At 41.0% G+C, this 11,711-nt stretch overlaps 1 protein-coding gene across 6 annotated transcripts in view; it reads left to right on the top strand.

Annotated features, from left to right (window-relative positions):
- The first annotated feature begins 2,799 nt into the window (after window positions 1-2,799).
- The window catches only part of lrrc34 (leucine rich repeat containing 34), a 15,499-nt gene continuing 6,587 nt past the window's right edge, over window positions 2,800-11,711 (top strand). For 2 of the 6 annotated variants that reach the window (XM_039790610.1, XM_039790604.1), the window contains exons 1-8: window positions 2,800-2,923; window positions 5,123-5,235; window positions 5,309-5,373; window positions 5,469-5,558; window positions 7,149-7,277; window positions 8,026-8,121; window positions 8,254-8,408; window positions 10,902-11,057. In XM_039790610.1, coding sequence (XP_039646544.1) covers window positions 2,817-2,923; window positions 5,123-5,235; window positions 5,309-5,373; window positions 5,469-5,558; window positions 7,149-7,277; window positions 8,026-8,121; window positions 8,254-8,408; window positions 10,902-11,057 — 911 coding nt within the window. In that variant the 5' untranslated portion in view covers window positions 2,800-2,816. Of the gene's footprint in view, window positions 2,924-3,763; window positions 3,805-3,923; window positions 4,012-5,122; window positions 5,236-5,308; window positions 5,374-5,468; window positions 5,559-7,148; window positions 7,278-8,025; window positions 8,122-8,253; window positions 8,409-10,901; window positions 11,058-11,711 lie in introns of those variants that run through there. The other 4 variants (XM_039790605.1, XM_039790608.1, XM_039790606.1 and 1 more) reach the window with 4 other exon arrangements.

Below are 11,711 nucleotides of genomic sequence, written 5' to 3'. Positions count from 1 at the left end.
AACTGAATCAATGTTTCTCTTACTTTGAGTTAGTATAATGTAATTATTACTCGTAGAAATTATGGTGAAAAGTACAAAAGTAAGACCTGAGTTGTAAAAAAAAAAAAAAAAAAAAACGAAGACAACAATAGAATCATCACAAACAATTTAGCCACATTTTCACAAAAATGCTGTTGATCTCAAACAGAGAACAGGTCGGAGAGCGAGTGAGGGAAACCAAGCTGAACACATGTAGCCCTTTTTTTATTCACCATGTCTGGCTGTAGTTCCTGACCCATCAAGCGTTAGTACTTTTAGACGTCCCAGGAACTACCGGGGGTGGAATCTGCTGTAGGAAGCGATCCTCATTGGTTAAACACGACCTCGAGGACGCTACGACTTGGCGTGTAGAACTCGCCTTCCAGCAGCATCCATTCAAACAGAGTTGTTGACAATGAAGTGTACAGTGATGACAGCAGGATGCGTTATTTTTGTCGTTTTTCTACATACAAAATGAACTGTTTTCCAGTACGAGACATTTCAAGTACATTTTAAAATCTGCAGATAGATAAGAGCGCTGCCACGCATCAGCTAATACCTTGAGTTGAGGTAACAGAATCAGTGTTGGGGGATTAAAGTCTGATCAGTGCAACGTCACTGTCGTTAACCCGTGACATAAACAAAGTTCTTGAGGTAGTTTAACCCTCCTGTTGTCTTCCAGTCGGCCATTCAACTTTTAGTTTTTATGGGTCAAAATTTTTAATTAAAACTTTTTTTTTTTCTTTCTTTTTCGAAACACTTTTCCGACGTTTTTGTTTGATTTTTCTTTTTTCAAAATTTTTTGTCACTTTTTCCGACGTTCATGTCAATATTTTTCGACCATTTTTCAAAATTTCGTCTATTTTGTATTTATTTTTTTCAAAATTTTTGAATCTTTTTCACTTTTTTTTTTTTTTTTTTAAATGCTATGAAATTGAATAAAACACCAAAATTCATTGAAAGTACTGAACTGATCTATTTTACGTGTGAAGAACTGAACAATCCACGTTATTTCTTTTTTTTTTTTGGAAAATTGGTCAAATTTGACCCGAGGTCAACGGGACTGTTAAAAAGGGTTTCCAGCTTCAGCTAAACGGTAAAAATGTGTGTAACGTGTCTAAAAAAATGTGTGTAATGTAGCTGATGAGTTTCAAACTTTTCCCAGCCACTTCCAAATTTCACGACTAACCGAAAACTGCCGCTACTAAAGGCTAACATTTCCTCAGACGTTGATGTGTGTGTGTCTGGAGTTACTTTTCCGTTGCATCTCTGGTTGGATGAATTACCTAATGTAAAGAAACGTTGATCAGATCTTAATGTCGATCATATAAATGTCAGCCAGTACAACTCTCTCGCATTGTTTTAATGAATACAGTAGTAAGTAAGTAGCGGTCCTGTTCTCGCCACACGATATGTTATTTGTCATAAATGTGATGGTGGCTTTATAAATGTAAACATCGCCCCTGTTAATGCAAACCAAGGTCTTTGTTTTAGTGTTAAATAGTTTTTTCTTTTTTTTATAAAGCAGCTGTTTTAGATCTTAAGCCAAAGTCTTTGTGCTTCAAGTTTGAAAACTGCATTATTATAATTCTATCAACTTGAAACAGTTTTTTTGTTTCATGCTTTTCTTTTTTTCTTTTGGATAAAATGTCTGCGTCACTTGTGCAGAAATGTGAATTGCATATACATACACGTTCACTGCTGTATGAAAACCGAACAGGAAAATAAAATGGGAAAAAAAGTGACCATACGTGATTATTGCTTATAGTTACATAAGAAAGTTGGTTTCTTACAGTATCTACATGTAGTTATTTTATGTCAGTGGGTTTTTCTGCACGCCTCTAGCTCACCATGCTGAGTCCTTTGCAGCGGCGCAGGTTCAAATGTAAATGGACTGTATTTATATAGCGCCTTTCTAGTCTCAAAGCGCTTCTACATAGTACAGGAGCCATTCACCAGTCACACACATTCACACACTGTGGCCGAGGCTGCCGTACAACACTCACACACATTTACACTCCGATGCACAGCACAACTCGGGGTTCAGTGTCTTGCCCGAGGACACTTCGACATGGGACTGCAGGGCCAGGGATCGAACCACCAACCTTCCGATTGGCTCTACCACTGAGCCACAGCCGCCCCAATCCAACCTGCCCCAATCCCCCATCTCTCTCCTCCTTTCCTGTCTATCGACTGTCACTATCTAATAAAGGGGGGGGGGGGGATTAATTAATCGTAAAATAAAAAAACACCAACTGTTTAGAAACGGAATAATTTGGCACAATTATTACTCTTTAAAACACCTCGTTTTCAGTAAAAAAATGTGTGTAAATGTAATGTTAAATTGAACACATTTATTTACATCAGCAGAAGCGAAATAGGATGTTCACGGTTTACTACAGTGCAAAAGATAACATTACTATGGAGCCAAGTTTAGTACGTACAAAGAGTAAATAGCTATATTTTGAAAATCATAAATAAAGACTACATTAGGGGTTTGCATTAGTTATAATAGTATAATAGACTAACGTAATGTCTCGAGACAGTAATAAGACATTTTGTTGCTCATATGACTAAAAAAAAAAGCAAAAGACATTTGATTTGTAAAAGCAATGGAAGCAAATTAAAATATAAAATTATATTAAAAATATAAAAACTGAAAATATACTCAAATTAAGTATTATTGAGTTGGGAAATTATTATAAAAATTATAACGTCAGTTTTCTTTTTTAAACTTGTATGTCCTTCGTGTGACGCCATTGTCCCTTGTTGCCATAACAACTCAAACTACAGCAACGATGGCTAGCAAAAATATGTTCGAGTTTTACGCTGCTGTCTGCGGAGAACATGAGATAGAAATAAATCCATACATCAAACAAGTGTTGGAGGACACTACGGAAACGGAGTAAGTAGCTAAATGTAAACTGAAATGACTGAAAGTTAAAAAAAAATATTACGAAACAAAAAGCCAACTGTCAAATTTAGCTAACGCCAACGTTAGCTTTCGGAGCTAGCTAGTTAATGTTGCCTTCAGGTGCTGCTGGTTGATACTGAAATTTTCGGTGAAAGCATTACAGTTTAGAAATACTCCATTACAAGTAAAACTAAGGCATTTAACCTTTTACTTCGTACGTAAAAGTGACCAAATAGTACTTTACTACTACTATACTACTACTATACTACTACTACTACTACTACTACTACTACTACTACTACTATATATTTAGCTTAGGGTCATAGAGATATATCTATGGCTTAGGGTGACCAGACGTCCCGGTTTGACCGGGACAGTCCCGATTTTCAATTGTTTGTCCCGAGTCCCGACAAAAGCCTGTCGGGACGCTAAAATGTCCCGGTTTACAGCAGGAGCGGCGTCAGCCGATTTTGCCGGGTCTTCAGCCCCGAATTTTTTTACTTTAGCCCCGAATGTAACTTTGTCCAGTTTATTTTTCCGAGGCGAATAGAACGGGCAGCTACGTGCGGGGTCCGACCATGCTGTGTTGCTATCACCTAGCAACCGTCTCTCCGTGAGGAAAGCTGGGTGAAGTTTTGGGAGGAATCCTAGCCAAATCAGTGTAATACATTGATGCCATCAACACAAAGTTTAGGAGCGCAATGCTAATGATTTAGTTTGAAGTTCCTGTGACGTGACTTTTCCAGTCTACGGTTCAGACTCAGACACACGGAGCTCTGAAACAGACCTGTGCGTCGCTTAGTGTCCACTCTCTCTGTATAATGCAGCGGAGCTTCAGGTTTATGGACGCGCTCAGCTGTGGACATGCTGCGGTAGATGTGTTGCGTTTGTGCTCCGTGTATTTCTGTAGTTTCCGTTTTCCACCTCCGATGTGTAGCAGCGTTCAGTTACTTCTCTAGCTAAACTATTTGTCTCATTCAGAGACCAGAGACCCAAACGGGGCTCTGAGTCTGTCAGGAGGTCTGAGATCTGCCGTCTCAGCAGAGCTATCATGTAATGCACAACAGAATATGGTGCAGGTATAGATTAGTTTCTGAAATATAGTGACTTTATTCTTGTAATAGCCTACTAACCTAACTTTATTTTTCTCAAAATGTCACGACTCATCGTCTCCTCCAAATCACAGAGAGCACAGATATACTGTACTTTGAAGGTGCACAAAGTTTTGGACATGAGCAGAAATCTATTATAAATTAAAATGAATTAATGTATCATTGAGGTGAATAATTGTCATATGCACATTTAAGGAGGTTACTTCCTCACCAAAAGATGCCAAACAGGAGGGAGGAGTAAATGATGCCTAGGCTTCAAATATTGATTCAGAAAAAGGTAGAAATATATGCATAAAAATTCACCAGAATGCAGGAAATGAAGTGGTTATGCTCAAAATTTTCAATAAATAATTTTAATTCTTTTGGTGTTATCGGAATAAATAACACTTCAAAGAATCTTTTTTAGAAAAAAATCTCAACATGAATCTCACACTAAACTGAAAAAGGCTGTTGCTGCAATTTTGTTAATTTTACAGGAAAAAACACTGTTATTATTAGATGAGGAACCTACGATTAAAATAATGAAGTTACTGTCTGACCTGGGCTGGCACATGTTCACGTTAAAAAGCGTGTGCGTGCACGAGCACTACGCAAAGTGTCCCGGTTTTAGCTCCGGGAAATCTGGTCACCCTAACTTAGCTACTTTCCACCACTGCTTTACGTTAAAGTAAGAAGCAATAACTAAACTGTTCAATTAGATTTTCCTTTATTTTCCTTTTATTTACAAAACATGATCAACAAACAAAAAAATAAAATCGTTGGCACTTGTTACAAATTAAGCTACCAAAAAGTAAATAAAGTAGTTAAATTAGCTCTAAATTTAAATAACCACAGCAGTGAAATGCTGCTGCTACTACAACTAATACTACGACTAGCTATGCAACTACTTTTGTCTTCCTTTTTTATTTAGTTTAGGTTCTGATGCATGAGTTCTTACTTTAGAAAATGAAACCGCAGCAATCCATTTGTGTTATTTCCATCCAAAAGCTTCAGACTTTTATGGAGTGCACCTGAAGGCAGCAAGGGTGCCATGTGTCATGAAATCAGTTAAAGTTTGGCTGTGTGTGTTTTTCGGCAGGAGTGTGACCTTAAAACTGACAGGAAACAACCGCCTGACAAACGTCAAGCGACTCAACGACGACGACGTTCTCGCTCTCTCTGAATGTTTGAGAAACAACCACAGCGTGTCAGGTGAGCAGGCCGATAGGGAGAACACGACTTTCTTTTTAAACATTTGAAAACCTTGTTTCGTTTGTGTCAACAGGTCTTGATGTCCGGTACAATAACATAACAGATGTAGGGGTGGGACACCTCGTTGGCCTCTTACAGGTAAACAGGAAGTGGCAACATTATGATGTAAATGGGTCAGATTTAGGTTCCCTGGACAGGAGGAACTGTCTGTTTCTGTTTCTGTTTCCACTGAGCAGGAGGACGGCTCAGCTCTGCGCTCTCTGGACCTGATGTTCAACGACATCCTGAGAGACGGAGCCGAAGTTCTCGCCAAGAGCCTGCAGGTTCACACGCAAACACGCACACACACACACACACACACACACACACACAGACTCACACACGCACACACTCACACTCCCCCACCCCACACACACACACACACACACACACACAGAATCATACACACAGAGAGACTCTCTCACACACACACACACACACACACACACACACACACACACACACACACAGAATCACACACACAGAATCACACACACAGAGAGACTCTCACACACACACACAGACTCACACACACAGAATCACACACACAGAGAGACTCTCACACACACACACACACACACACACACAGAATCACACACACAGAGAGACTCTCACACACACACACAGACTCACACACACACACAGAATCACACACACACACAGACTCTCACACACACACAGACTCTCACACACACACAGACACACACACACACACACACAGAATCACACACACAAAGAGACTCTCACACACACACACACACACAGACTCACACACTCACACCCCCTCTTCACACACACACAGAATCACACACACAGAGAGACACACACACACACACACACACACACACACACACACACACACACACACACACACACACAGAGACACACACACACACACACACACACAGAGACACACACACGCACACACACACAGACTCACACATACACACAGACACACAGCTCCAGCTTTTTTCCTTCTGAAGACGTACAGCTTTAAAAACACAATGATACACTTGCACTATTTCCTCCCGTTTGTTTGATAAAACTACAGTCAGCAGCAGTTTTATTTGAAAAAATGTATTTGTTGGGGACTATTTTCACTGACGGATTAATCCACATTTGGTGCTCCGGTGAGTACTTGTGGCAGCAGGACGGTGTGTGTAGGATGGAGCCAGAATTAACTACAGAGTGTGTTCATGGTGATGAAGGAACATGTCACTCAGTGCAACCGTGTGGCTCATTGATGGGTTTTTAGGCTGCGATACACACACACACACACACACACACACACACACACACACACACACACACACACACACACACACACACACACACACACACACACACACACACAATACTCGTTAGTAGATACATTCACTGTTGGTTTAAGTCTGCAGGTGGGATTTATTGACGAGAACTACTAGAGCTGGGCAATATATCGATATTATATCGATATCGTGATATGAGACTAGATATCGTCTTAGATTTTGGATATCGTAATATCGTGATATGACATAAGTGTATTTTCCTGGTGTTAAAGGCTGCATTACAGTAAAGTGATGTCATTTTCTGAACTTACCAGACTGTTGTAACTGTTCTATTATTTGCCTTTACCCACTTTTTCATTATATCAACATTACTGATGATTATTCATCAAAAATCTCATTGTGTAAATATTTTGTGAAAGCACCAATTAGTCAACACTGTAATATCGCTGCGGTATCGATAGAGGTATTTGGTCAAAAATATTGTGATATTTGATTTTCTCCATATCGCCCAGTCCTACTACTTTTCATCTCTGCTTCAGCGAAGTAGTAATACACTCTCTCTCTCTCTCTCTCTGTCTCTCTCTGTCTCTCTCTCTCTCTCTCCAGTGTAACAGCACCTTGCTCTCTCTCCGACTGTCAGGAAATAAGATCGGGAACAGAGGAGCCATGCACCTGGCCAGCATGCTGCAGGTCAACAGCACCCTGAAGGAGCTGCAGCTGGCTGACTGCGACCTGGTAAACACACACACACACTCACGCAAATAAGTCAAATGTCTCTGATTCCAGCTTTCGGTACAAATAGAGATGTTCCAATACCATTTTTCTCTTCCTGCAGTGGTGTAGTCTAATGTATGGTAGTGGGTATACTGTACTGTATATAAATATATTGGCATATACAGTAAATATGGGCCAGAATCATAGTGGGGGGGTCTGGGTGTCCTCCCCCACGATTATGTTCAGCGTCAAAGACTTCATTTCCTGTATTCAGATACACTTTTATGCACCACTTTACGGTGGAAATCCCTTTATTTAGCCTATGCGAAGAAGAAAAACAGATCAAAATTGAAAATATATCAAAAATTATAATGGAAAGTATGTTGTTGTGTGTCATTGGGCATTTTTAAGTGGGTATATGGAAATCCTGGCGCTTTTCAGAGGTGCAAAGATTAATCGATAAGTTGTCAACTAAGTCAAAGTAAAACTTCTGTGATGCTTCTGTAAGATTGTTAAACGTGAATATTGTTCTAGTGTTTTCTCTCCTCTGTGACAGTGAACTGAAGATCTTTGAGTTGTGGACAAAACGAGACATTTGAGGACGTCATCTTGGACTTTTGGGAAACACTGATCCACATTTTTTTACCATTTTCAGACATTTTATAGACCGAACAACTAATCCATTAATCGAGAAAATAATCTAGGGATTAATAAGCTATAAAAAGAATCGCTAGTTGCAGCCCTGGTTGTGTTGCCTCTGTCCCTGCAGGACACTCAGAGTGTGATAGCGTTTGCCATCGTGTTGAAAAGCAACGAGACTCTCGTCTCTGTCGATATCAGCCGGCCGCTGCTCTTCAGCCACCAGGTACAAAAACACAGAGCATCGTCACACTGGTGTGTCACACAGACAAAAAAATTAAAAATAAAATCACATTTCATACTTGATACGAGGCCAGTATCAGCCCTGATGTGCGTACGTACTGTATGTGTCTCTCAGGAGGAGTGCGCGGTGCACTTCTCGGAGATGCTGGTGGTGAACAGCAGCCTGGTGGAGCTCCACCTGGGGAAGATGGGGATGACCGACACCGGGATGGAGAGGCTGACTGAAGGCCTGCGGCTCAACCACAGCCTGCGCTACCTGGACCTGCGCTGGTAGGAACCATGGATTTTTTTTTTAGCGGTGTTTACCTGATAATATATTTACATCTATAGACTATTTCCAATTTATGGAACTATAGGGCACTTAAAGGAACACACCAACTTATTGGGAATTTATCTTATTCACCTCCATTGTACCCTTCTCATCTATGCGTTGTCATCGCTGTTCGACGGCTCCAGCGGCATCAGCCCATCACAGAACAGGCAGGTGAATGGTTCCAGTAATCCTACTGCTCAACAATGTGACAAAATAATGCAACATGTTCCTATTGGTACGTGTTGTTTTTAGAGTCATAGCGTGTACAAAAAATGTAAGTTGAAACAGAAATACTGTCCTAACTGTAAACAAACCGGGAACTATAAGAATATAGTACTTGGGCGGAGTGATATGCTCGCAGCAAGCATGTCTGAGAATATAGTTCCCTGTTTGTTTACGGTTAGAAGATGGCTGTGTCTCATGTTACGTTGTTTTTTGTACACGCTGTGACTCTACAAATCACAACATGTAAATAGGAACATGTTAGAGTTATTTTGTCACTTTTGTCACAATTGGGAGCAGTAGGCTAGTTGGAACCAGTTACCTGCAGGATCTGTGCTAGGCTAAGCTAATGCTGGAGCCGTCAGACAGCGTTACAGCACCCACGGAGATGAGAAGGGTATGTATGGACTTGTCTAACTCTGGGGGTTACGGTGAATAAGTTAAATTCCCAATAAGTCGGCTTTTTCCTTTAACATCTACAAGAGGTCTACAGAATGAATTTTACCAGAAATTCTTCATAGGGAAACCAAAACCCTAAGGTACAGAATGAGATGTTACACGGACTCACTTACCGTTTTAATGTTTCCAGATGTGTGATATCAGGACGATGGGCTGACAGAACTGACAAGTTGAACGTTGTCCGGTTAGAACGGACCCACCGCGGTGATGTTTTTTGGTGGAGCTGTTGGTTTAATAGTCGACTCGGAAGAAAGGGAACGTTTTGACGATAAACTCCATCAACACAACAGGATGTGGAGTTAAACTGGACGGGCCCAATAACCTCTGAATAGTTCTACTTGTTGTTTAATTGCAATGTGAGCGGCAGCAAACGGCATTATGTCGGCAGGATAATTTAAAAGCCAACCGCGACTACATTGTGCGTCTGCCCTATTTCTGATACTGTGGCGGCAGAAATGTTTCCATGGCGGGCCGCCACTACAAAATCAACATAAAGGGAAACACTGCATGGATGTATAAGAAACTGGATACAGCGTTCGAGGCCGAGTCCTGTTCATTTGTGTATGATATGTTCAACTATGAGAGTTGCGCATTGGCGCATAAAGCCAAAAAAGTTCAACTTTTGCATATAAAATGACCTGGATGATCTGCGCTGCTACCGCACTGTGCGGCCCATAGAGCAGGCGCACTAGAGACCCTGGCCACTTCCTGTTTAGTGCTCTGCTAACTTGAATGGGGATTAAATGATTGAATCGTGGGGGCTCTTCTAAACGTTCCAACTGTTATCGGACCGAATGGATCAAATTCTGACAGTGAAACAAGTCATTTCGTTGGGTTTGTGACGCTCCAAAAAAAATGTATCCACTGATTTACAGACGTCTCTTTAACCCTTGTGTTGTCTTCCCGTCGGACATCAAGCAACTTAATAGTGTTTCTGGGTCAAAATTTAAAATTAAAACTTTTTTTCCAACGTTTTCGTCGTCTTTTTTGGTCCCTTTTTGTCGCTTTCCCTCCGATGTTTTTGTCCCTTTGGTTTTTCTTGTGATTTGTTTCTGGCATTTAGGACTTGTGTGACAGGACAGCTGTCACCCAGCTGAGACCCAGGCAGAGCGTTGTAGGGAACCACACACGTTACTGCGATATAGAAAATGGGTTAAGTTAGACCCGAGGACACGAGGAGGGTTAAGTCTCTGGGAAAAAGTCTTTTTGCGCCCCATGGCATCACGTGACAGACATGGAAGTTGTAATTCCACTGTGTGGCCACTATGTCAAATTGCGCACTTCCTGGTAAAAACACATTAAGTTGTTTCATCCCTAAAATTCCCCCTGATCTCCGGGGTAGATTGATTTCAGAATACTCTCACGTAGAGCTGGGCGATATGGAGAAAATCAAATATCACGATATTTGTGGTCAAATACCTCGATATCGATACCGCAACGATATAGTAGTGTTGACTATTGGTGCTTTCACAAAATATTTACACAATGAGATTTTTGATAAATAATCATCAGTAATGTTGATATAATGACTAAGTGGGTAAAGGCAAATAATAGAACAGCTACAACAGTCTGGTAAGTTCAGAAAATGACATCACTTTACTGTAATGCAGCCTTTACAACCAGGAAAAGACACTTATGCCATATCACGATATAAAGCCATCCAAAATCTAAGACGATATCTAGTCTCATGTCACAATATCGATATATTGCCCAGCTCTAATCTCACTGTCTCCCATACTTCCTCTTGGTCTCGTCTTTGTCACCTGCAGTAACCGCGTGACTCGTGATGGCGTGCGTCTCCTAGCCGAGCTGCTGAAGCAGAACCAGACCCTGGAGATCGTAGATCTGTCGTCCAATCGGATTGAAGATGATGGTGCTGGGTACCTGAGCGAGGCCATCGCCTGGCCAGGCTGCGCCCTGAGAGAGTGAGTCCAACACACTCAGACAACGTCAGGTCTCCATCAGGTCTGCTCGCTGGCTAGAGGCACACTTTCTCTTTTAGGAAGTTTTTGGGCTTACTTGGTTTCCAGGGCAGTGACTCCCGACCTTTCTGGCGTCTGATGCCCCTAAAATTAAGCTATGTCTACTTGTGACCCCATCACATTAGTGTGGTCATGGGTTGTTGTGAGCATTTTCCTCTGGTCTGAAGAAGAGGAAGTATCCAGTTTTTACTTATTTTAAGGAGATGAGGAGAAAGTTACCAAACTTGTTTAAAAGGTCTGATGAGGAGAATAGATTCAGTTTTAACTTATTTTACACCATTTAAGTTAAGGCCGGCTACACACTGGCTGTGTGGCATGTCCGTTTTTATTTAGGCTCCCATGGTAACAGGTTAGATCTTACACACTGCCTGTGTGACACGCGCGGCTCGAACCGCGCCGAAAACGCACGCATGCTAGAAATAGAACAGACGCCTATTTTTCACGTGACACGCAAGCGTGTTGGAAGCGTTTCCAGGCAAAATAGAACAGGAAAAGATGTTTATATGTCATTTTAACGAATATATTTAATAAATTCAAAGTCTCGAGGTTTTGACATAAATGCAGATATATAGATGTAATTAAAAAAAATTATAAATA

This window comes from Perca fluviatilis, chromosome 22 (genome assembly GCF_010015445.1).
Source record: "Perca fluviatilis chromosome 22, GENO_Pfluv_1.0, whole genome shotgun sequence".
NCBI classification, from domain to species: Eukaryota; Metazoa; Chordata; class Actinopteri; order Perciformes; family Percidae; genus Perca; species Perca fluviatilis.
Note: the sequence above shows the minus strand (reverse complement) of the source record. Positions and strands in the feature narration are given on the sequence as shown.